At 45.5% G+C, this 26,358-nt stretch overlaps 2 protein-coding genes across 3 annotated transcripts; one reads left to right on the forward strand and one right to left on the reverse strand.

Annotated features, from left to right (window-relative positions):
• Positions 1–3,490: 3,490 nt before the first annotated feature.
• Positions 3,491–18,480, reverse strand: LOC137588619 (poly(ADP-ribose) glycohydrolase-like). Its single transcript, XM_068305783.1, has 18 exons — positions 18,473–18,480; positions 17,955–18,079; positions 17,776–17,859; positions 17,000–17,679; positions 16,129–16,251; positions 15,951–16,037; positions 15,659–15,733; positions 12,505–12,597; positions 11,856–12,010; positions 10,120–10,199; positions 9,973–10,033; positions 9,800–9,875; positions 8,797–8,944; positions 6,673–6,751; positions 6,453–6,561; positions 5,656–5,761; positions 4,410–4,538; positions 3,491–4,239 (listed from the first exon to the last, which is right to left on the reverse strand). The coding sequence occupies exons 3-18, from the start codon at positions 17,798–17,800 to the stop codon at positions 4,094–4,096; spliced, it is 2,172 nt and encodes a 723-aa protein (XP_068161884.1). The 5' UTR covers positions 17,801–17,859; positions 17,955–18,079; positions 18,473–18,480; the 3' UTR covers positions 3,491–4,093.
• Positions 18,481–19,136: 656 nt separating this feature from the next.
• Positions 19,137–26,174, forward strand: adam9b (ADAM metallopeptidase domain 9b). Of its 2 annotated transcripts, none has more exons than XM_068305636.1 (22): positions 19,137–19,267; positions 19,517–19,617; positions 19,702–19,778; positions 19,861–19,939; positions 20,022–20,098; positions 20,282–20,474; positions 20,579–20,641; positions 20,855–20,926; positions 21,022–21,191; positions 21,287–21,377; positions 21,721–21,851; positions 22,667–22,835; positions 23,260–23,349; positions 23,601–23,790; positions 23,938–24,049; positions 24,292–24,472; positions 24,735–24,821; positions 24,905–25,010; positions 25,093–25,222; positions 25,329–25,404; positions 25,600–25,637; positions 25,717–26,174. In XM_068305636.1, the coding sequence occupies exons 1-22, from the start codon at positions 19,189–19,191 to the stop codon at positions 25,835–25,837; spliced, it is 2,433 nt and encodes an 810-aa protein (XP_068161737.1). In that variant the 5' UTR covers positions 19,137–19,188; the 3' UTR covers positions 25,838–26,174. The 2 variants fall into 2 exon arrangements, with proteins under 2 accessions (XP_068161737.1, XP_068161738.1); XM_068305637.1 differs by having other exon boundaries at positions 19,705–19,778.
• The last annotated feature ends 184 nt before the right edge of the window (positions 26,175–26,358 follow it).

Here is a 26,358-nt window from a genome sequence, read left to right on the forward strand (position 1 = left end):
TAAGGAGCAACAAGTGTGCAATTAAAGACCCGAAGAGACGCCATCAGGATCAAAAACACGTCGGATCTGGAACGCAAACAGAGTCAGCCACAAATTGCAAAATTAAAAGTTCATACTTGGAGTTAAATACGAGATTTGGAATGCTAATATGATGTAGAAAAACAAGTTCAACGCCATTTTAAGTGGTCAGCGATACGCAGACGGCACGTAAATGAAGTCGTGCAGGTAATCCTGCTTCCATAATTGTGCATCCAGCCGTGAAAAACGCTGAGCTGGTAAGTTTTATTCAGAGGAATGTCTCCCATTAGTGGATTTCAATTTAATTCAATGACATAAGACACGTCCTTGCTCTCCCCCCACCCTCTGCCTCGGCCCTGCTCCACCTCTCCTTTCAAGCCCAGTTGGCATCAATCACATGACCCATGATAGATAGGCAATCTGGTAACATAGGGAACAAAAATAACTTGACTCGCTCAATCCTTGACCCTATGGAGCGAGCAGTCCGTTTGGTTAAAAGCTACAGCTTTCACATAAAAATGGATTTTCTCTTTCGGATCAATGGTGGTGGAAACATCTGAACTAAAATGACCATAAAAACGCTGTCAGTAATAAATAATCGCTGCTGGATTCTCACGCCGCCTCCGCAGCAGCTCCTGCTGAAGAGGGTTTTTCTCACTGCAGGCTGTTTGGTTGGACGAAAAGACAAAAGCAAGCAGGTTTTTCCGGAGCGGTGAAGGAACCGCCTTCGGACGAGGAACCGTCTCAGCATGTGTAGAGCTGGAGGAGAGAGGCCGTTACCATCAAACGACGGCAGCCGCGACGCTGCCGAGGCGCTGCACAGGACACGCAGGAAGCCGTGGAACATTCAGGTCGCACGCGGTGAAAACACGCTCACAGTTACGACAGGAGGGTGGAGGACATTCACAGGTGAGGAGGTCCGTTGATGGTGATCAGAGGAGGGAGAGGAGCAGCGTCAGGGTCCGAACCCCAATCAAGGCTCCTCAGGTTCCCCCATCATGGGGTCAAAAAACGCATCAATGCATCATGTGACTGTGAAAACATGGCCCGAGAATCTGACTCACATTGGTATCCCGATTTGATCTGAATCCAGAAAAGATCCAGATCAGTGACTTTAGACAAGGGGTGTCAAACTCATTTCCACCGAGGGGCCACATTTGCATAATGTCTGTCCTCCAAGGGCCAGATGTAACTAATAAAGGTAACTAAATATAAAGTAAATGTAAAGTAAATGTAACTACTCCTTAATGTTAAATAACTCAAAATTAATTACTTATTCAAGTTACAATTCAAGTTCCGATTCAGTTTCTGATCTGAGGTCCGGATAACTATTCTCACCAGCGTCACCTGATCCAGATCGAGTCATTTTTGTCCAGTGTGACCATCCAAGTCATCCATGAAGTTATAAGATGAACTTTTTCATTCACACTATGCTAACAAACATATTCTGGATCCAGATTCAATCAGGATCACCGGATCCGATCCTTCTATCCCCTATCGCCTCCTTGTTAGAGGTAACAACAAAGATGTGGATACCCTCCAGGCGTTTCCTTCAGGCTGATCCCGGAATTTGTTCACGTTCCTGAAATGAAAATTCCTTGAGCGATGAAGAAATCCTGAACCTCATGTGACTTTGAATTTTATTTTTATCCCTTTTGATGTTAGAAATGATGACTTTTACGTGTCAGCCATCCGTGCTCACAACAATAGTGTGTAAAACGCTAATAATTCATGATGTTCCAAGATTAATTGCAATTAAGCCGCATCCCAGAAGCGCTGCTTTGCCCCGGGTGTCCTGTATTAGCAGCATTTTTAAAAAATAACTCTTATTGTGGAAAGAAAAACGTATGAATAATTAACAAAAGGGAGCTCATGACAACGAATCCCATTCTTTATCTTCAGTCCAAAACCAATGTAAGCCACAGCTCCCAGGGTTTCATCACACATATCAATATTCAGCCGATAACGCCTTTAATCCGCGGCCAGGAGATCCTCCTCCTGACACCACAGGGAGTCTCTGCTGATGAAGTAAACAGGAACTTAAAGAGAACGCCGGATGTATAATACAACACCATATATATCATCGGGGCTGACCCTCTCGGATGGGAGCCGAGCAAAAAGATTAAGGCGACGTGGGTCCAGCTTCAAAAAGCATCCGATGTTGTCTTTTTTTTGCTCTCTGGGCTCCATTGATAATTCATACAAGAGAATATAGACGATAGCTGGTGGTGATCCAGACCCAGATCCTCATGCTCTTCAGGGGTGAAGTCCACAACGATTTGACAACAAAGATCTCATGATGAGTCTGATCTGCATCCGGTGGTGGAGGAAGTTTGAATCCACCACATCCTCCACGCAGACCCAACGAAGCTGCAAAAAACGACAGATGGCAGCCGAAAGGTCGCGGTCGCACGCGGGGGCTCGCACTAAAGGGATCAATCCAGCGGACCCCCACTGCTCCTGTGGAGGGTCCCCAGGAGAGACGCCACCAAAGGCTCTGTTTAAACTCAGCACGCCACAAAGAGAGGCCCCCCCTACGCCGGGTCCTGATTCCATGAAGGCGGCCAGCGCCAAGCCTGGAGACGCCTACATCTCATTTACCCCTAAAGCACCCCCCAGGAGACCTTTCAGCGCCGAACGGGAATTAACCAGGTTCAATTAAAACTCTGAAATGAAATGAAAGCAGTACCGACAAGATCACACGGGATATGGTCCCAGAATGCATCACTAAATACTGAATAAAGAGTCGATTCATTGATTCCTTCATTTTCTGTACCGCTTTATTTGCTTACGTGGGTCACGGGGGTTGCCGGAGCCCATCCCAGCAGACTTATGGAGAGAAAGCAGAACACTTCTGATTCATCCGTCTTAACAAACACGGAAGGACGGATCCTGGAATGGTGCGTTACTTCACATTCGTACAACATCCGAGGCGATTCTCCTACGCTCCTCCTTCTGGAGGTTTTTCCAGGTCGCATCGAAGCGAGAGGAAACCTCAGGGTGAACCCAGACCTCGGAGGATGGAGGAGGAGGAGAATGGATGAAACCTTTTCCACGACGTAAATGTTGTCATACGTTGACAAATACCACTGAATGCAATGTCACCGAACCCGACGGGAAGCAGCTTCCTGCGGATGCAAATGAAGCTGGAGCCTCGACTCTTGACGGGATGTTCTCAGACCTCCTCTCTTTACTTAATGATGGGTCGTGTTCAGGTTCTGGGTAAACGCCGTGACCTTATTAAGCGGTGAGTGAAAGGGTGAAGCCGTAGCTGCAGAGGTAAGTGACAAGGCTGCAGGAGCTCATTTTGTTCTGAGGACAAGAAGTCCTCATTCCTTCTGACATTTGTGTCTTAACTCCGACGCCGGAGGAAGTATTAAAAAGAATAATACGCTATTCTGACTTGAAACTGATTTTATTAGGAAAAGTGAACTAGGAAGGCCCGGGAGTCACAGATTGACACTGAAACCACTTTTTTAAATGCAGAAACAAACATTTTATTTAGTGCAACTTGTTTCTTTGGTGCTCCTGAAGCGTATTTACCCACGTATGATTTGCTATGAGCGCAGAAAGGAAAACGAAGCGCCGGCGCTGCTCTTTAAATCAAAAAAACGCTTTCCCAGAGAGCCTCCGAGCTTCCCCAAACCCTCTCTTGTTATTCTTTTCCTTTAACTTGATTTCTGACAGCCAATTCAATTAGGCTGGATATGTGTGGGTGTAAAAAAAAAAAAAAAAAGCAACATGACAAACCGGGAAAGATGGATGGCAACCTTTGCTTCGCCATTAAAATTACGATTGCGCCGTATAGAATCCGTTGGCGAATCACCGGCAGCTGCAGAACGGACGCAGCCTGGACCGCGGTGCCAGACGGGGTCGGGACTAATTACCTCCTGCTGCTGATCCGCCCCGTTTGAGGCTGCGTGTGCGTTTACAACCTAAATCTATTAATTAGTAGTCGAATAAGCAAAATGCGATTTTGGAAATGAAGCTAAAGGCAGTGGGTCTTAATTGGTTTCATTTCTTGGTGACTCATCCGCCACCTGACCTTAGCTGGAGACGGGCGGGGCTGTTCCGTCTAGCCGGGGCCGCCGGAGTCATCCTGAACCGGGGCGGAGCTGACCCGATGGTGGATGAAGGCGTAGAGGCTGACATCAGGGCGCCGGCTGAGGCTGCTCCTGCACACGGAGCTGCAGTACTCCTCCAGGAGATCATACACCTCGCCTACGATGGAGACGGGGGAGAGGAAACGTTATACATCACCTCACATGGAGACAAAACATTACCCCAAACCGACATAAATCCGGCTGTTAGTTCACACCTCACTCAAGAAAACAGAAAAAAAAACACGTTTGGAAAACAAATACGAAAGGCAGGGCGGAGGTTCGCCTCACCGACGCTCATCTTCCTCCGCGTGAGCAGCGAGTGCATGTCGTGGACGTCAGTCATCAGCTGGCTGTCACCGAAGGTGAAATAGGCCACGTCTCGACCCGCCTCGGCAGCGGCCAGCATCTGGAGGAGAGCTGGAGGGAAACCAGAGTGTGGTGAACATCAGGAGGAGCCATCAGATCCTCGTGTTCTGCAGCTCGTGTGTTCTCCTGACTTTTGTCTTTCTTTTCACATCATTACTTGCATAACTTTACGCAGGTGAAGTCTGCGTCTTTATTGGTTGATGAAAAATGATTTTTTTTCTTTTTCATAATTCAGGTGGTTTGGGGATTTTTCACAGGGCTGGAACGGATTAAAATGATTTTAGTTCTTTTAAATGTTTTTTGACTTACGTGCTCAGTCACAGAACAGATTAAACTCCTATCTCCAGGTTCTACTGTATGTGAAAACATATATTCATACGTAAATGTAACAGCTGCACTTTTAAATTCCTACTTTCTATTGGACTAAGTCCTGGCGGCTGCCTCGGGGGGGGGGGGTTTGTGCCTCTTCCTTCTTGTATATATTGTCTGTTTCATTTACGTCCCTTTCGCCCCGCCCTTAACAACATCTTCATTGTTATTCCAACAGGTCCGACCCCGACTGAGAACTCTGGATCGGTTACACAAAGAGGCGAGGTCTGGCCCTCGGAGAGCTGTGAATATTTTACGAGACTGGAAACGCGTCTGCTGATTAATGAAGGCTGGGAAAATTAATAAGCGAGGAGGAATCAACATTTTTCAACGCGGACGCGTCGGCTTCTCTTCACCGCTCTGCATCAGATGCTTCACACATGATCTGACAGTGAATACTGGTGGCCGTGTGACACCCAATGAGGAGGACATCGTCTGAATTCTGGGTACCCATGTAATGTTTTTCAACCAATCATGTAAGCCAGGTAGAAACAGCGGCGGTTGCGAAGCGTTGTGGTGACAGTGATACAAGGCTCAGACAGGAAGCTACAACGAATTGATGGACTCAAGCAGGCGATCAATTTCACTATTAATGAAACATATTAACTTTGTCGTTTGATCAATAGAAGGAAGGCGACGAATAGACCTTAACTAAATGACCGCATTCCCGGGAGACAAATGGATGCCCACGCCGATGCGCCGGAGCCTTTCAGTCGGAGACGCACTCCGTCACACCCAGGAGGGGCAGCGACGCGAGCGCGTCTCTCTCCGCCGACGGAGGCGATACGTCAGCGCTCACCTTTCAGACGCGTGTCGCCCCTGAACGCGCCGCAGCCCCAGTTCCCCGTCGCCACCGCCGCCAGGTTCTCCTTCGGAGTCCCAGGGCGAGAGAAGCCGCAATAGGCCTGGAGGGTGGACAGACGACACGGGGGAAGAGCGGATTAGTCACGAGAACGATGTGATGATCGTTTCAAATCCAGATCACAAAGAGAGACGCGAATCGATATATAACACCCCCTGCTCTCGGAGGAGGAATGTCTGCTCACAGATTAGAGCAAAAACAAATGAGCTGCAGCTCGGGACAACAGAACGTTCACACTATCAAACATAAATGTAGTAAAAGGGAAGTAATTCTATTTGCCTGGGGGGGGGGGTTCACACATCATTCCATTGGTTCCCCGGCCCGATCAGACATTTGGGCTGAACTGGTGTCAAAATCAGTGTTGATTTAACCGCAGGATGACGTCAGGTGGGGAAGATGCAGGACGTCTGGTGAATTATGAAAACTAATTGTAAAAGCCCATCCTCCCCCCACCTCCCCCAACCAGTCATAAATTCTCCCTTTTTAAAAGGGCAGATGTGACAATATTTGGATCAGGATTGATCTTCCTCTTGTTCACAAACCCTCTTCAGAGCCGCTGAGGATTCCCAGCAGCAGCTTTTGACAACATCAGCATCTCAATTTTCTGACACGACGGACGCCTCAGACTGACGGGAAGCTGGATTCACCGTATAAAGAATCTACGATTGAGCGTGTGATTCATTCTAAATGTGCCGCTCGGGGACGGAACGCTTCGCCGCAAATAAAAACACAACCTTGTTGAGTTCTCGGTTGATTTTGTCCACGTGAAACTGTTCCAGGAAGTTCCTGAAGCGCAGCGCGTCGATGGCCACGATCTCCGTGCATCTCCTTCGCGACGCATCCCTGAAACAAAACCGACCTTATATGGAGACAAATGTGCAAGAAAGCAGCTAAAGGTTTATTTACAGTATTTATTCTGTATTTATTATTGTTGTATTCAGGCTCAGTAAATACCTCGGAGTTGTGTCCTGATGGCTGCCGTTCCATTTGTAGGTCTCAGCATAGCCTGTGTAATCACTGTAGCGTTGTGTACCTGGTGATAACAAACATAGAGCAGAAAGTGGTTATATATATATATATATACATATACCCCCCCCACCCTCACAAGGGACCAAAAGGTAGGGGGGGTGACGGAGCAGAAGCACAAATGAGAGCACAAATGAACTCCCCGTTCATTAGCGCTCATTAGCACCCGGCTACTGAGAGCACTTGCTGAGATGCTTCACGCTGCAGAGCGACTGAAGCGAGTGATTAGTGTGGGGGGGGGGGGCTTGATCGGGAGGTCTTAGGAGGTGAACATTGGGGGGGGCACGTCTCCAGGGGACAGTCCACCTGACAGGCATTTCAGAGACACTCAGTCTGTTGCTTTTAAGACGCTGTAGAAGTGAAATGAGTGGTGATGCTAGCTGTTTGCTGTGATGCTGTGTGCTCGACATTATCCTGCAGTGACTTTAATGAGACGCTGACTTTTCAGAGAGTTCCTATTGATGCGAAAATCACTTTTGAATTCAAGCCAATAGCAAAAAAGGTGAGCGAAATCACTCGAAGGAGGCGATTTGTCAAATCCGACCTGCGTCTGAAGCTCCTCGGTGAAACGACACAAACAGCTGACCTTCACCGCTGCTCCAAAAATATCAAACACAATCGACGCTATTTGTGTTTGAATGGAACAACCTTTAGTTTTTTTTTTTGTTGCGATGGGATGCCGATCATTTGCCCAGTTATTAGAAATCATCTCGAAACGGTCAATAGGTTGCATAAAAATCCAGATGTACGATGTGTGACGCTCCAATGGTCGATCCATTCATGTGTAAATACATCGAAACAAATCGCCTCACATTCGCGGCGGTCCGGAGACGGGAGAAGGTCAGAGATGCATCTCATTCAAGCCTGGAGGCCAAAGCTGAGGTCATCTGACGCGAACACATCTTCACGTTAACGTCGATTATCGATAAAATCGATCAATACCGCGACGTTCGATCCTGTGCAGCAGCGATAAAAATTCTACTTGCTTACGTCATGTTTTCTGGACGATGCTGCCCCCCTCCCCCATGAATGGGATGACTTCTCCTTGATGCTGTTTATACTTTCGACCGTCCCGATGGCGGCCACATATCTACCAATCAAGGGAAATCCAATTAGGCTTGGGGCACTTTTACAAATTTCAGTGCAGAGGTAGGAAGATCCATTAGCTTCCTTTACTGTATGCCAACACACATCACTGGGGGGGGTGTGATTTACCGCATGGTCACCGTGCGGCTTGGACTTTTACAACGGGTGGGGGGGAGTGCAAGAGATACGGGCGGGGTTTAATAAAGATGATGGAATGGAAGAGTCCATTAGCGGAGCGGGTCCTCTAACTAGAATTAATTCTGGGCCTCAGTAATAAAGTTAAGTGGCGTAAGTGGAAGCTGGGGGGGGGGGGGGGGCGGCGGCCAGAGAGACTTCTGAAGGTGACTCTCCCCCGATGCGGCGGTATGACTGCTGATTGAGGGGGCGGGGCCTGCGTGAGCGACCTGTGACGTAATATTAAGGCAACGGGGATGGATTGTTTGGGACTGTATGTGACGTTAAGACAAGGTTTGAAGGAACTGAACATTCCACACGTTGCTGGATTATTTTTAGCTCCACTGATTTAAAAAAATATTTATTTTTTTTAAAAACTGATTTTAAAAAAAAGAAAAAGAAGGACCAGAGGAGCCATCAGCTTCCTGCTGCTTTTTACTGGTTCTACTGGCGTCTCTTAGTTTGTTTGTTGCTGCAACCTTCATCTGAAGTCAGCGGGGATTTCTCAACGCAGCAATCAGGACGTCCCGATCTCTACCGCCACCCTGATCCAACCCCCCCCCCAGGGCCAATCAAAGGGAGACACAACAAGGGCAGGTACACAAACAGGGCAATCGCCACAAGCATCCTTCAGCCTCTCTTGGAGCCGGGATGGGGTAAATTGGAGGTGCGTGACGAGCATCCCCTCCCCCACGCCGTGTGCGGCTAGACACGCCTGTCAAATTAAAGATCTGGGGAAATAAATGAAAACGACCGAACGGCGGGATTTTTGGGGGTTTTGGGTCGTCTGACCTGTGACGATCAGACACTCGTTGTGATTCAGGGCTTCGGTGAAGAGCCGGGACACGAGGAGCTCCGTGTTGATCATGAAGCGGATTTCCTCCTGGACGAGACCGGCGCTGGTGACTCCGCCTCCCACGAAGCGATTGGCAAAATCCACCTGAAAATCAAGGACCAGCCGTCATTTAAAAACTGTTGAATTGACTGAATATTTTCTTTCAAATATTTTGTCAAACTTTATGAACAAATACACCTGGTGAAGGGCCTTTTCTCACCTCTGACCCCCGTCAATCTGTTGGGGCGCTACCTGAGCTGCTAATATTACTCAGATATCTGTTTCGCGCTGCTGACGGGGAGATTTGAGGACAAATCTACGGGCGACGCCGATTTACTTGTTTATTCCGGTCGCGCTTACGATCATTTCAGACGCGACAGCTCCTTGTTGTCGATGTGGATCACATGATCCACCTTCAGGTTGCAGCTCATTGGCTCACAGGCAGCCCGGACCGACCCGTCACCGCAGGAAGGGAAGACGCCGTGAAAAGAACGGGCGGCACCCCCACCTCAACCAAACTGGTCACTCAATTCTGGGACAGCGAGCCGGCCTCTGCTTTGACAGGCTGTCAGCACCCCCCCCCCCCCCCACATACACACACACCCCCCACCCCAGCAGAGCATCCATCAAACCGGGCCGCGGCGTGCCCTGGAGCTGGTCATGTGTGCACGTCAGCTGTCAGCCGGTGGCAACTGGAGGCAAACAAAAGGTGAAAGGCAGCGCCAGCCGCCCCGACACGGCGGAAGGAGGCTCAGAGGCCTCGACCCCCGGTCCCGGCACGGGCTCCCGGGGAAGCGTCGCGGGGCCCCCTCCGAGGCCTTTTCAGCCGTCGTAAGCATTCTGGACGGAAAGGCTGCAGACGGACTCGCAACGGAGGGAAGAAACGCGGGCCGGAGCGTCCGTCCGGCTGATCGCCCCTCCTACGGAAGCAGACTCTTGGAGTCTTCCTCCTCCTCTTACCTGAAGCATCCCATAACCGCCGTCCTCGATGGTTCCTTCACAGGTGATGTGGAGCTTCGTGAGACGAGTCTGTGAACTAAAACACGAGGAATAGTTTGTTCTTTAGGGGCGGGAACTGAAAACTATCATCCTGGTATTACCATGATACTATTTTTCCTGCGTTTACACAACACCTTTTCCAGTTCACGGGTTCATCCAGTACTTTTCGTGTGAACGTTATCAGTCCAGTGGGCTCTGAAATGACAACGGCGAGAACGGTTAAAATGTAGATGTCATCGACGGTCGGCTGTGACGTTTAAAAGGAGAGCGTGGACACCCACTTTCCTCCGTGACCTGCTTGAAGTAGCACATCAGGGTTTTCAGCTTCTCCACCTTCCTTGTCGAGGAGCCCTCAAACAGCCTGACGATGAAGAAGAAGAGGAGATCATGACTTCAGTTGCACCCAAAAAAACAACCGATTTAAACAGGAAAGCACGACTCTCCGTGAACCTCGGCTCTGCGGCCACGTGAGTTCAGTCAAGCTTTAACTTTTGATGGGAATTAGTTCATCCCTCACTCAGCTCCCCCCTTTTCTTTTCACTCACTGGCCGATTATGTAGGAGTCTCTCTTCATTGTTACGACGATGGAGCCGCCCCGGGCTTTCCATCACCGACTCGCACTCATGTGCCACTTCACAGCACTCGCACAAAAAAAGGAGCGGCGGCGAGGGGGGGGTGGGGGGGATGAGGAGCGTGGGCTCCCTCCTTTAGGATACATTAAGAAAACCCGGCGTCCCTTTTAAAGCAGGGAGGCAAAGAAGGTTGATCCCGCTAGAAAAAAAAAAAAAAGACACAAAGCTGCTGCCGGTGAGGTTAGGGGTCTCGAGATCGGGACGCACTAAGATCGTCCCTCACAAACGAACTCCATAAAGGCCGACGCGGCGTAAGGAATAAAGACATGTCCTTGGAGTGAAATGCAGTAATGGTAAAAAGCTTGATGCGCTGAGAGCCCTTCAGGGAACGGGAGAGACGTTTATACAACTGCATTTCTGCTTTTTGTCAACGTGGCCCCTACAAAACAATCATGGAGACATGAGGGGCCCCGGGCCAAACGTTTTTGACCAAAGCAAGCCGCCAAGCCGAATCCCAATGCAGTCTTCAGGGAGAAATAGAGAATTAATGCGTAATTATATAACATCAATCACTGTAACCCAGGAGGATCCAGGACCACAACAACTGGGAGTTCCTGGAAATCCTGGAAACGGTGCTTGAGTCACAAGCACCTCCAGTCTGTTTGGGGTGGGGGGGGGGTACGTTTAATTAGCCGCAAGAAAACAGATTTCATATTCCGTTTCATCTCAATGCAAATAAGAAGTCGGCGCGGATAACAACATCTGCACAAGTAAAGATGTGTTTCCTACGAGATAAAAAAAAATAAAAAATACCGACGCAGGAAAAGATTGGTTTGCATTTGATGCCTTAATTTAATCCAAAAAAAAAAAGATTTTGTAAACAAATTAAACTCCGTCTGGGAAACCTGTGTGTGAATGAAATGATGATGCGGTTGAACTCGGTTCCAGCCTTCTGCAAAAAAAAAAACACAAAAAAAAAACAGCCAGTGGCCTCCTGCGTCGTCAGACGCAGCCATCTGAGTCATTGTTAATCTAATTCCCTTGTTCCATTTAGGTAATTACGTGTGCGATGCCAACAGAGATGGTGGGGTGGGGGGGGGGGCATGACTGAGCAGCGATCTGCAGACCGACTTTGCATTACAGCACAGACGAAACGCAGCCTCAAAAAGACCCTCCGTCTCTTTCATATCCAGAATATTATTTGACGGGAAAAGACGCGTTAAAATGAATAAAACCAGAAACGAGAGGCGGATGTTTGTTTTATCTCTCAGATCCATTTGTTAGAGAGTCAGAATGATCTGATAAATTCACTCATCAGACCTGAATGTTATGTAAATGTTCTTTAACTCCAGGCTGGAGAAAAGCACAGACAGGAGTGCCCCCTCATGGAAATCTGCCCCAGTCGCATCTTTACACCGCCGTCAGGTTTGAAACGGCGCCATCACCTGAACAAGTTGATGTCGGGGTAGTTGCCGTACTCCGTCCTCCTGGAGTTGCGTCGGGGGAAGGTGCAGAAGAAGGCGTTGGCGAGCAGACACGCCACCTGCTCCTGAGACGCGGTGATGGAGTGGCCGGCGCCTCCCTTGAGGAGGGGTATCGGCTGGAGGAGGGAACACAGGCACGGCTCAGGAAGGTCAAAATCATTTGTTTGGTCGATGCTTCAAAACGAGACGCTGGAGTGCGTCGCACGAATGCACTAATTTGGCGCCACTCTGCAGCTTCTTGAATCAGTCATCGTAATTACAATCAGCTTCCTGCTTTAGTCCTAATAAAGGTTACGGGTTTGAGGCTCAAGCAGAGCTTGAACCGTAAGATGCACAACCGAAGGACGATTCCTTAAATCGTCTACTTCTTCATCAAAATTGATTTAACACTAAAAGTATAGAAAAACGTTCTCACCCTTGATGATCCAGCACATAAATAACCTAAAACACTGTAAACCTGAGAACCTAAAGGACAATAAAGCATCAGTTGGGTAACCCTGGGACACTGCACGCCTTGACCTCGCCCTTTCATTTGTCGTGTCGTGACCTTTGGGATTAACCTGCTGCGGTGATCTACGGCGGACGACCGCTGGTTAGTGATGGCCGTTACCTTGGTACACAGCTCGGACGCTCTCAGCGCTAATTGCACCACGTCTGGCAGCAGGGAGTCAAACAGATGTTGGGCAGCGTCGGGCTCCAGGACCTGGAGGAGAATAAACACATCTGTTCATGTCATGCCACAAAAAAAAACAAAAAAAAATCCGCAGCGGCATAATTAGTCGTTTGTGATGATTAGCCGGAGTCTGATGGGGAGAAAACGTCTCTTCAATGTCTCAAATTCCATTTCTTTTTAAATTCTCCGAAAATCTCAGCATGTCAAATAGATCGTACAGGGTGATGCATTCAACAGCAAACAGATTTTGCAGACTCAACCGGTTGCTGCCGGTCACTTCCATCTTTTCCATGATGGTTTAAAATACAGCTGCTGTTAGCTGGACAGACAGTCGGGTGTAATTGTGGTATATACAGCCTCCATTCATGTCAGCGTGATCAATTGGGAGGGGTATTTATTGGTTCCAACCCCACGCCGGCTGATGAGACGCTCATCCTAGAAGACATGCAAATGGAGGAGCTTTTTTTTTTGACACGGAGAGGACATGGTGTTCCCGAGACGTGGAGCCTTGACTGGTGATTTAGCCCGGGACATTTATATTATGGCAAAGGAAGCCTGGCTAAACACTGTCATAAGTAATGACCTGCTGACATCATAAAGCGCTCCTACGGGCGTCGTAAATGAAGGGCGGCTGACAGGACGAGGCGGCGGGTGAAGCTGAGGTAGTGGAGGCCGAGCTCTTTAAATCAGCGGAGGACAGCGGCGTCAAATAAAGCGAATCTGACTCTGTGTGTGTGTGTGTGACGCGTTACAGGTCTGTACATCACGCCAACATGACAACGTAATCAAGCGGGGGAAACTAAGAGCTCCCGTATGGATTTAAGGCCGATTTTCCAATTCCCCTCAGGTGACGGCGATAAAGCGAAAAAGCCAGAATGGAAAAGAACGCCGTCGACACAACGCCGGTCCGTTTTGGACGAAGAGGAATGGTCAGAACCCGGCGCTGTCCGTCAACGGCTTCTCAGATATTCATGAGGCGTGTGTGTGCGTCCGCATGAATATTCCATGAAGGCGGCTGGCCCGTCACTCCAAGCCAATCCTGTCCACTTTTCCTCTGACACTCGGAATCATCCGACTAGAGAGACTCCGGTCTGGGAGTTGAGTGGAAAAACGGGGCTACATTATTTTACATCCAACATGTCGGAGCTTGTGATTGGTTCTTAAACACAACACTATATTCAAAATCAAGCTGCTGATGAATTGTTTCAGGGGTGGACCAAAAAAAAAAACACCTTCCCCAATGGTTCAGTTTCACAACTTTACACTCAAATTTACAAGTTTAACATGGTCTACCGAACAATCAATCAATGGTTCCGATCACAGGAAGCGATCAGAACTGATTTGGGTTTTTACAAATATTGGAATGTATTTCCTGTAGCTTAACAAAAAAAAAAAAAAAAAGCATTCAGTAACGCTCGGCCTGTGACTGAAGCCTCTCCACATGTTAACCTGCATCTAATGAAAGTCCCATTCCTACATGATTTATGACGTACACGAGGTCCACAAGGCTGCAGTACAGAGATGTAATCTCTGCCGTGTAACGTCAACCTTTTCTGACAAGTTACTAAGCATGACCTTTTGGGCAAAAAAGATTAAATTATTTCCCCTGACTCCCACTTTGCTTCTGAAGAGCTGCAACATTCCCTGGAATGAAATCCATTATTGTTTTCCTGCAACATGACAGACGCACACGTGACACGCTGGCATTCAAACTAAAAGCCTTACATGTAGTGGAAACACACCGCCCGTGTTTCCCTGAGTCCTGGCTATTATCTGTCGTCTGTTACAGGTTCATGGTTTCCTCCATCAAACACTCGTGTCACAGCAGAGCCCATCCAGACAAATGGAACATTACCATTCCCTTTCATGAGCGGGACGCTGGTTCAGTCCTCCTTGAGCCTCCACCCCCCGATGATGCACAGCGCGTCAAGACAACAGATGATGGATGGCCTCCCGGCGAGTCTGGAGAGGACGACTGTCGGCCATCGTGATGCAACTCAGGCCCGGTTTACCCTCGGCTTGTAAAGAAAACGACTGACTTATGAAATAAATTTTAAAAAAGGACGATAACATAAATACGGGCTCTTTATAATCGGAGCACAGATGTCCAGACAGCACAAATAAAAATACGTACAAATGGATGGTGTTCCATTAACTGTGAGAGAGGGTATGGACTGTTATGTATCGCTGTGGTAAACACACACACGCACGCACACACACACACACACACACACACACGCACCTGGGAAAGCCAAACAAATTAAATTCCAAAACCAAGACAAGAGTTTCCAAAGCAAAAATTAATCTCTAGACGGCACTAATTTAATGAAAGAAGTTTAAAACTTGCACAACTGCATACATACGGAGCTTTTTTTTTTTCTTCATCCGATCAGCTGAAAGCAGCCTCCATAAGAACAGATCCAAACAGGGAAAAGCCAATAAGCAATCAATCGATCGATATGACATCACCTGACCGAGGGAAATTAATTTGAGCCTGTCAGACACGAGAGATCTCTGACTTTATTAGAAACTGAGCAGCTGCTGAACTGAACTCTTAACAGTAATTATAAAGAAAGGTTTTATTGATAATAAATCTGGAACTGTTCAAACATGTGAGAGATCTTTACTCATGATCATTATTTGTAAAACATCCCATCAGCAATGATTAATCAGATCCATTGATCCGTCTGCCTCTGCCATCTATTGATATCCAATCACATTCCAGGGAACCCGGCGTTCAATGAAACATCTGCACGGCTGTGTCTCCTCTAGCCCAGGATAACTTCATCACTAATGAGCCATCTGTACTTCCTGTGCCCGGCCTGCGCGACAAGCAGCAGCCCCGCTTTACGACGCCTTCTGTCGGCCGATTAAATGTCGTGATTGGACAGTTGATGGTTCATTAGTCCACAGATAACGTTTTAACATTTTCCACTCGTGTGTCCATCTGCGTTTTCGCTTGTCTGCGTGGCAGCCATTCAACATTTAAAAATCCTTTTTTTTGAGAACAAAAAGATGTGCCACTCATAACCTGTGGGTTCAGTCGCATTCATTAAAAAGTTGATGATACAGAGTCAGTTACAGGATTTACCTTAGTGCAGTAAAGATTTAAGGCGGTAAAGTCCCATTTCTTGGCGTTTGAGGCGTTGTATTTCCATATTGCATTCTGTAAAAAAGAAAATAAAGGACTATTAATAACTGAGAAGCAGAATTCATCTGATTTGTAATATTTAACACAGAAATATGAGTTTATTGTCAATACGTCGAGCCTCAGTTTCTTGGTCAGTGGCGCCATCTTCTGGTGATATCAGGTAATACCAGCCACAGACCACCGAATCTTTATTTACTGCTTTTGAAATTAATAATGCAGAAGTGGAACTTACCTTCAGCTCGGAAACGCTTGTTAATTTCTTGCTTAATGTTTCCTTTATCAGCTCCCACCGGCTTCTATTCTGCCATTCTCTTGTTTCCTGTGGAAAACCCAACACAGTCAAATCTGTGCAGAAAATGAAGTGGTGCCATAACCTGTTGAAAATAGTCCATAAAATTTTTTGGCATTACCTCATCTTCTACCGGAAATAGGTTGGAACTTGAACAGGGCATCTTAACATGAACATCATCCCAAGTATCCTGAAATGCAGCAGGATAAGGAACCGGAGCTCCCCCTTTCTGAAGGAGGTCTGTCTGCCAAAAGGGAGAGTGAGGAAACAGAAGTCATTAGTAGATGAATTTATAACCTGTATGCAAGCTGCCTCACCAGCCTTGGACCTGAACTTCTCTTGCACTCAATAAAGAAAGTCAGGAAGAATCCAAAATTTTTCTTTTTGCCTGTTTACTGAGAAGCTTGAAATCATACAGGATCAGGAATTCAAGATATTTACTTTTCTAAATAATCTAACTTCAAATAAGTATTAATCGTGTTGGTCCCAGGTCCAGTAGCAGCTGATGTTTGTTTCTATCATTTCATACTGAATCTCACAGCCAATCAAATTGTATTAACCAGCATTCCAAATATTAATAGCCGATTAACATTATTTCCAAAATTAAAAAAATCTATCAGAAATTAATTCTAGATAACAGTTTAACTTTAACTGATCTAATATAAAAGTATTCCTAAAATATGAAGTACATTTTCCATAGATATGGCTTCAATAAAAGTCATTAAATGTTGGGGGAAGTAACTTTTCTTTTACGAGTTTAAAAGACATACTGAAGAACAAACAATCTTTTCTAAATGTACAAACTAACACTGACATAACTTAATAAGTACATACAGTATAAGCAGCTTCATAACTATTACACATATACTCCTACAGCCATCTCAATAACATCTAGTGGTGTTGTGAAACATTCACCATCTTTGCAGAGACCTGCATAGAGGATTAACCGGCCAAACTGAAGTGTTAGTGCAAAACAGCAGAACTGCTCGAACCCTTATCATCACAGTGTGCTGGCCAGGAACGGCCTTCAGAGGAGGAAGCGGGGCGCCACATTCAGGCATCCTCTTAAGCTCACTGATGGGCGTCCCCAGCCATTTGACGCCAGTTCTGACAGCAGCAGAGGAAGCTTCCCCGGCTCCACCTCGTTCCTCGTTCCTCCGATCTTTCCTGGATCGTCTCTGAGGAAACTTGGACGATGAGGTCCCCGAGAAGAAGTCAGTTATTTTGGTTTTCTGTTTAACAGATCCCTCTGCGCTCTCTGGGTACGGATCCATGGACTGGATTTCCCTGAAGGCGGCTGACATATCATCGTCTTCCTCCATGTTTTGTGGTGTCAAAGGTTGAGTTCCTTCATCCGAGTCAGAGACAGCAGGTTTCTCAATATTTTTGTCATCCCTAAACTGAGATGAGGTGCTCTGATAATCACTGTCATCTGCCATCTCTACGTCCTCTTGCGGCTGACACACTTCATCCGTATCGGGGGGTTTTAAGGACTTGACCAGCCATTGGTCTAGAGTGTTTATCAACTTCTGTTGCTGTCTTGGGTCGTTCTTTTTATGGGAAACCTTCATCTTCATCTTCAAACCATCTACCCCAGCCTTTAGGCGTCCATCCATCCTGGTCTCTGTGCTGTTTGGCCTCTTACCTTGACCTCCCGTTTCGTCGTCTTTACCTTGAATGCATGGAAATGCGAATGATTAACAGAGAAACATTCATAAAGATGGGTCTAAAGTGTTTAAAAGACACATCTTATCTGACATGTAGTCACCTGTGGGGGAGGACGGATGGGACATCCTGACACTGGCTTCAACCTTGATTCTCTTGGGCAAATATTCAAAGTCTGTCAACGCTGCTACTCTACCAAAGGAACACAGTCAAACACATGCAGATATGAATCAACTTCTTGGCACAATCAACATGAAAAGACACCAAAAATTAGGCACTCACAGAACAAGTTGAGCTGAAACAAGGAACGACACGTTGCTGTGTTGTGTTCGTCCTGGGTTCTGGTGAAGTCCTTTAAATAGTCGAGCGAGTCTGCCAAAGTGAGACGCAGCCATACATGATGACGTCTGTCAACACACAGCACACCATTACAACACGATGCTAACGGGCTAGCTAGGACACATGCGAGTAACCGAGCAACGCTGCTTTTATATCAGTAGCTAATCGGTAACGAAACAACAAACTGAGTCATATTTCTATTCCAACTTTCACTCGAGGTTCTAGATATTTGACATCTAATGACAGTCTGTGGATGAACCCCAATTGTTTACTTTATGTGCTAGCATTAGCTTGGTGGCTAACTAGCTTCGGACATCGGGCTGTCAAAACAATAGCCTGATTAAGTATTGTCGAGCATTTCATCCGGTACGTTAATGCTAATAACATCCCAAATTAATTTACGAGAACATATGTAGGTCTATGGTTAATGTTAAAATGCACAATTGTATATTTTTTATTACATTGAACATTAGAATATCCAAAACGCTGTACCGCCGCTCAACTCCAGAGCACTTCCGCGTGATGACGTTTACGGTAAAACAACGCGAGATTTCATGTTGCGTTCATGACATCGTGAATTAACTATTTACGACTGTGTGTAATAACTTCACAAGCTGCCAGCGTTGTAATTTTTGAAAATAGATGTGTCGTAAATTATATTTGTACTTTACTGTCTTCTAGCTTTATTGTTTTGTACATGATTTGGTATTGGTACGGCCAATGATCAGGATATCCACACTGTTTTCTGAGTTGATGTTGCCAGCGTGACTTTTATACAGGTTACGTAGACATTTTCGGGGAGTATCAAATTTCACCTGAACGCAACATTACTTAGTTATGCAGAAAATCAAGAAATACTAGTCCAGTCGCTTCTAAAACGCACCTCTCGCGATGTTTCTCTATTAACAGAAACTCACCCACTTGATATAGTTAATCAGTATTAAGTTAACTGTTTGTATAAAGGTGACTAGTGATTACCTTTGTATAACAGCTCTGTGAGGCTCTCTCTCTGAGACCCTGCACTCAGTCATTTACAGTGACACTCCCCACTCACCATGGTGAAGCTGCTCACCTGTTCTTAGCCACACCCACTCGGAACACCTAACCTGCAGAGGGAAGCTCAGCCACAGACAGTAAATTCGATGACACTTCACGTTCACGTAGTCTTGATGGGGACATGAGCAGGACCATGATCAAAAAATATTTGTTATACGCTGTTTTGTTCACGTCTTGTGTTTGTTGGACTGACAGTGAAGGTGAGACACAGCTGATCTGTTTTACTCGCATATTAATTCGATAGAGCAGGAGAAAAAAGTGATGCTATCTTTGTCACACATGACAGTAACGCTGATAGGACGGGATTTTTTTGTTTCCTGATTGGGATCTTTGTTTTTTTGCTTAATTAGATTTTTTGAATACAAAAAACAACAACCCTCCAATCGGATTTATTGTCCTACATTATTCCTGTAAAAATTAAAGTGCGTGTATATTATTCCCCTTTACAGATCCTTTAGGTGGACTCAAATTGGGACTCTCCAAGTATTCTGTTGTCATTCCTCAAGCCATTCACAGGTGGACACGAAGCATCGATAGACAATCAGAAGAGGTCGGTAATAACCACGACTAAGGATCTTTTTAAATGTTTTCTTTCACTAACATAATTTAAAATACATTTTTTTACCCATTTCAGAAGGATGGAGACGAAGCGATATCATATACACTAGTCATAAACAACAGAAAGCACATCCTTCACCTGAAAAAGAACAGGTATGTGTCGACTGTATTGAGAGCCATAATTCTTGAGGTGTATTATTCCATGGGTTGTTTTTCTTTTCTGTCTTCTTCTCAGAGATTTCTTACACCCAGAATTTGTTCAGAATGCACATGATGCCACAGGCGGCCACACATCATCACATCCCAGACCTCACGTTAGTCGACACTTCCTTGTACTGGTTTTTTGCCTTCAGCTCTGACAATCAAACCTGACGTTGGGTGATTTTCTGTACACAGGTTCATTGTTATTACCATGGAGAAGTGGAGGGGTACGAGGAGTCCGTGGTGGCGCTCAGCACCTGCTCAGGACTCAGGTTTGAAGAACCACTAACTGATCAATTGATTTCACTTCAGTAAAACTCTCATTGGAAGTGTTCCATTCCTCTCAGATTACAGTTGAATTAATGATCACTTTATTGGAAAACCGAGAGAAACATTTAACTTTTGGCACATTTGGACAAATTTGTGGTTTCTTCCTGATGGCTGCTCTTCCGTAGGGGTGTGATCATCCTGGGAAACCAGACATACGGACTGGAACCCGTGCCACAGTCTCCCACTAAGGAGCACCTCCTGTTCCTGATGGAGGACGTCCAGACCGGACCTGCGACCTGTGGGGTGGTGGACGAGGCCGAGGACACCACCCACCAGGAACCCTTTGAGCCCGGCCAGTCCCTAGTGTCGATGCTGAGGGTTTGTTTCCTGCCACCGCCTGAACTTTTGTGTACAGTGTGAACAAATGACCTGCTGAGGGTCTGTGTGATGTTTTATGTACCCACTGTTTGTTCTTTCAACAGAAGAAGCGAAACTTGCCTCAGACCAGATACATAGAGCTGGTCCTGGTGGTGGATAATAACCGGGTGAGTGTGTTCATCTCTTCATAAATTCACTAAATTGCTTTCATTAATATTATTATCACAATTGTGTGCAATTTCGATTTAATTGCGTTCAACAAATTTGCTTTTTTTAGACAAGAGGGAGGCGTTTTATCATGTTTGTTGTATTCTTATTGTGATATTTTTAATTTGTATATACCATCAGGGTGCCATAATTTGTGCTGACTGCGTTTACAGTTTAATTTTAGGAGACGAAATGAGACGGCAATCCGAGAGGAAATGGTGCAAATGGCCAACCTGATGGACGGGGTGAGATTTCAGGGATGTTCGTGTCTTTTTTTTTTGTGCCGGTGCTTCACCATGCTTACTAAAATCCCCTTCTTTCATTTTCTGTTTTGTTCCAGTATTACCGGCAGCTGAACATCCGCGTGGTGCTGATTGGGTTGGAGATTTTTAGGGATGAAAATCCCTTTAGCGTGGATACGACTCCAGAACAGGTGCTGAGGAACTTTGTGACATGGAGGAGGACCAGTCTGGTGCCCAGGGTCAGGCACGACGTCGGTCAACTCATTGTGTAAGCAGAGTTTAAACTTATTCTGGGTTTTTTTTTTTTCTTCTGACTTGATCATCAAATTTTACATGTAATTCTTGCTTACGCTTGTTTCTCAGCGGAAGACCCACGTCGTTCCAAGGAGGCACTTTAGGCATAGCCTTCGTGGGCACCGTCTGCTCAGTGGCCGCCGGTGGAGGAATCAGCGTGGTCAGTTCACCCGCCTTTAACTTCTAGCAACATCTGACGCCGGAGTCGTTTGACAGACGTGTTCACGTATAGAAACCGATACGGCCTGCATTATTCAGAGCATGTTGTTTAAATGCAGCGCCGTCTCACAGGCTCTGACTGATACCTTTGTCAAACAGGTCCGACTAGAATTGAGTCGTATTTAGCTCCATGACGAGGCGACTTTGCTTTTTACTTCGCTTTTATTGAACACAGTCATGGGAATTCTTTTAAAATCCACTTCCTCATTATGACAAATTGTTCCTTTTGTGATTCAGGTGTTTAACCTGTGGAGTATGTTAGCACTGAAATCATCTTTCCACAGTTCAGAGACAACAATCTGGCCTTCGCCTCCTTCGTGGTCGCCCACGAGATGGGACACAACCTGGGCATGAATCACGACAGACCGGGCTGCACGTGTAACGGAAGGTCGTGCATCATGGCCGCCACAGCCAGGTGAGCGTTGCAGCGTTCAGGACGAGCACATCCTGGAGCGGTAGCTTCAATCCTTCAGTGGCGACAGAAGCTGACAAAATGTTTATTTAGTGTTTATCAGTCACTTTAAACTATATCATCATTCAACATCTTTCATTCATTCATTTTCTGTACCGCTTCATCCGCTTTCGAGGGTCAAGGGGGTTGCAGACTGCAGGCATTAGGCCAGGAGACGCTCAGGTTCCAGCGCATCAAAGATTAACTTAATTTATTCAATTTATTATTACTTTAGTGAAATAAGTGTTTTCAGCCAGTGTAAAAAGATCTATTTAAATCCCTTGATTCTAAAATGTTTATTAAAATATATGTATATATAATAAATATATTATAAATTTTTGACTTACTTATTTATTCAACATCTTGTTTCAATAAATAAATGAAGAATCAGCTAAAAACAGGAATAAATCTATTTTAAAAAATGTTTTTGTATCTTGATAAAATCATTTTTTGTGATCACCGCACATCACAACGTGAAATGTAAATTTAACAAGCCATTCTGTCTTTCATAAACTTCAAAAATATTTATTTGGCACTTTACGTCATCACTCTATCACATGCAGCATCTCATGTTTTACTGGAACTGAATTCTTCCTGAGCTACTGTTGGGTTTTATTTATCTTTAAAGCTGGTTTGGCTGGTCATGTGGCTTGAATGGTAAAACCCTAGTTTAATGGAGTCCCTTTTTGTGATGTGGTTTTATGGGAGCTGCTGTAGTTCCACAATTGTCCTGTGGTCCAGGACTGATCAGTGGAACCTGTGTTTTCTGTTTTCTGCAGGGGCATCGCTCAGTTCAGCACCTGCAGCGCTCGGGACTTCGAGCAGCTGGTCCGGCGTGGGAGAGGCGAGTGTCTGAGGAACCAGCCCACCGTGGACTCCATGGGCATCGCAGAATGTGGCAACGGCCGACTGGACGCAGGAGAACAGTGTGACTGCGGTCAACCAGAGGTGGAGTAGGACACACACATATAATGTTTTATCTTAATAGTTAATAGTTCGTGCTAGAAATACCACAAGGATTCCTTTGGTTAAAGGGATCGTCTGCCTCTCAATGGTTTTAAAGAGCAAACATTTATATGTGTGTTTTTTAAATAATTAGAAATGGAACTAACAGGGTGTGACGCAATTATGTTAAAAACATGTGGATATATTTATATAATTCTATATTTATGACTAAACAAAGTGTGGCCTGTAGTGGATGATGGAGAATGTCGTTCTAATTCATATTTAGAAAAAAAGCAAAACAAACTTTTCTTTTTTGAATTTGAATACAAAAAGTCTCCAACAAAAGAGTTTGATTTCAAAATGAAAGCATTTTGGTGGAAGTTTTGTCACGTGCTGATGGGATTCTCTCCGATTCATTTTCATGCAGGAATGTGATAACCAATGCTGTAACCCAACCACCTGCATGTTTACCCCGGGGTCGGCCTGCGCTCAGGGAGAATGCTGCCAAAACTGCCAGGTAAAGCCATCAGCTGGACCTGAGATCTCCTAACATGCAAAGATGATGTTTTGTTCTACCTGTTCTTCCTACAGTTGGATGTTTGGGCTTCATTTGCAGATTGATGCAGAAATTCATTTAGAGACTCTGTGTGAACTTGGTGTGCAGTAGTCAGATGGAGCTAATGACTGTACTGGATTATCTCTAAGTCTCACTCTGGAAAAACAAACATGTTTTCTCTCGTGCTGTGTGTTTTTTTCCCTTATTTTTAGGTCCGAGTGGCTGGAACTGTTTGCAGAAGATCCATCAACACCTGCGATCTACCTGAATACTGCAACGGCGTCGCCGCGGCCTGTCCCGAGGACTACTACAAGATGAACAGCCTCACCTGCGAAAATGCCTACTGCTACGAGGGCCGGTGCCAGACGTACGACTTCCAGTGCCGACAGCTCTTTGAACAAGGTGTGTTCATTTCTGTGTGTGGGATTTCAATTTGCGTTTGAATAGAATTTAAAATATGCTCGGTCAATAATACGCCAGCTCAAAGTGTTCAAGGAGGAAGTTTCACGATCTCATGTTGTTCTTATCGTTTCTGAATTTGCGTCTCAGATCAGACAAGAAAAGCAGACGATATTTGTTTCACACATGCAAATACAGAAGGAACCTTATTTGGAAACTGTGGACGGGATGAACAAGGAGCATTCATCAGGTGTAGCGTGGCGTAAGTTCTCCACTACTGACCCGTGAACACACACAAATGTGTGCAACATGATTCCACCTCGTTTTGCACCGTTTAATTTCAAATTAGACTTCAGCCACGGGCTATTTACCTCCTGAAGTGCAACTGGTTTTGACAAAAACTTCAAATTCAGAGGGAGCCTTTCAGTTTCACATACCTGAGGATGATGGTTTTTGATGAACTGGATTTTCTTGAACTGGATTTTCTTGAACCGTCTCTTTCAGGAACGCCATGTGTGGAAAGATCCAATGCACCAACGTGGACCTGACCACCCTCCCAGAAGGCCCCCAGGTCAGCGTCCAGATGATCGAGGGTTCAAATTGCGTCAATGCGGATTTCAATCTGGGCCCGGATGTGCTGGATCCGGCCTACGTCAACGCGGGCAGCCCCTGTGATGAAGGAAAGGTAAACAGAACGACAGCATGTGGAGGAGAGAATGGAATCCGAGCGTATTTAGACAGCTCATATTTGACATTTGATTGCGTGGTTGTTTACTTCCTGGTAGGTTTGGAATCCGGAATACACGAAAGCTACCGGACTTGTTTCCATTCACTAGTCTTTGTTTATCGTTGTGGTACTTTCCTAAATTACGGAAAAAAAAAACACTGAATCAGTTTTTCCATTCTAGCTTTAATGGCATCAGTAAACTTGAATCCTTCCCTTTCAGACCTGTATAAACTTCCAGTGTGTGAACGCTTCTGCTCTGAGGGACAACTTCGACTGCGATGCCCAGGTCAACTGCAACAATCGAGGGGTGAGACATCGTTCTCTTTTCTTGTCTTACAGTCACCAGCCAGTCAAGACTTGATCTGACTTAAATCATCATGCTGTTTTCAGGTGTGTAATAACGAAGGAAACTGCCACTGTGACGACGGCTGGGCTCCGCCCAGCTGCTCTGAGCCTGGGCGAGGTGGAAGCATCAACAGCGGTCCTGCTACGATCGGTTGGTTTAACAGATTACTGTTTGTAATTAAAGCAGTTAAATTTGAAGTTCCCCATCCTCACACAGTCTTATTTTACCTCAGACAACTCGCTCAGGGACGGCCTGCTGATTGGCTTCCTGTTGGGGGTCCCAGTCCTGATCTTCATCATCCTGCTGCTGATCTTCATTTTCAAGAGAGATGCTCTGGACCCGTGCTGCCCCAGTAAATTCAGGTAAACACGGCCCGAGGCGGAGGATGTGCTGATAGACATTTTAAAGGATTAGATCCAGAGTTTTATTCTGATTACTGCTTTTCAGAGTTATGCCTTGCTTTCACAGGTCAAATAATGCTCAGGATAGATATGGCCCATCTGACGGAAATATTCCACGTCCACCACAGATTCCACCAGAGAGGGTGAATATTTTCATTTTTCATGAAATGAAATGTTAAACCCAAAATGATCACCGTGGTAACTGATGCTGCACAACTAACCTGGTGAAGAGATGACCTTTAGAGTTTTGGAGTAAAATTTGTGTAGAGTAACACAAGAAAAAGATAAACCAATCAAAAGAAGAGTAAAAGTTGTTGTTCTTCTCCGTCTAATTCCAGCCTGGCTATCCACCTGCTGCCTCGGTTCCAAACTCTGGGTATGACCTGATTTCACTTTTTAAACTTTTACTTTGAGTTTTGTTGTGGCATGACTTCATTTGTATATGTCTCTTTCAGGCATGGACACGTTGATTACTGGGACCCTGTACCAAACCATACTTTTGCACCGAAGCCAGCTCCCAGACAAGGCCCGGGAGTCCCCAAACCAATCCAACCCAACGCAAGACGCTATAATTAATCTGATTTTCGCTTTTTGAAAATATTTCCAGTTGTTTTGTGGATGTTTGAAGTTTACTCCGGGTTGACTCTGTATGAAAGGACTACTGTCAAGCAAAATTTAACAAGTTGCTTGCTGTTACTTGATGCCAGCACTTTTTTGGAGGTCACCTGTCATAACTTGGTGGAGGGCGGACCTGACAGATGAAAGTATTGATTGTAATATATTTTTATCTCTAATTGGAAATATGTGTGTTTGCACATCAAATCAGAAATCATTTTGTATTTTTTTCCTACAATGTATCAGTGTATTTAAAACATTTTGTGAATTTGATGTTATTAATTGTAATAAAAATGTCCTGGGGAAAAATTGCAGATTGTTTTTTTAAAGTGTGATTTATTTATTTTTACACTAATACACCGTATTCTAGGTCAAATTAAATTAATTGATGATACAGTATCCCCATCAACGAAGACGACTTCCTGCTTCCGCTTTTCCACTAAAAGGATTTTAATTTGAAAGGTGGTCAGCAGGAAGTCACG

This window comes from Antennarius striatus, chromosome 21 (assembly GCF_040054535.1).
Source record: "Antennarius striatus isolate MH-2024 chromosome 21, ASM4005453v1, whole genome shotgun sequence".
Lineage (NCBI taxonomy): Eukaryota > Metazoa > Chordata > Actinopteri > Lophiiformes > Antennariidae > Antennarius > Antennarius striatus.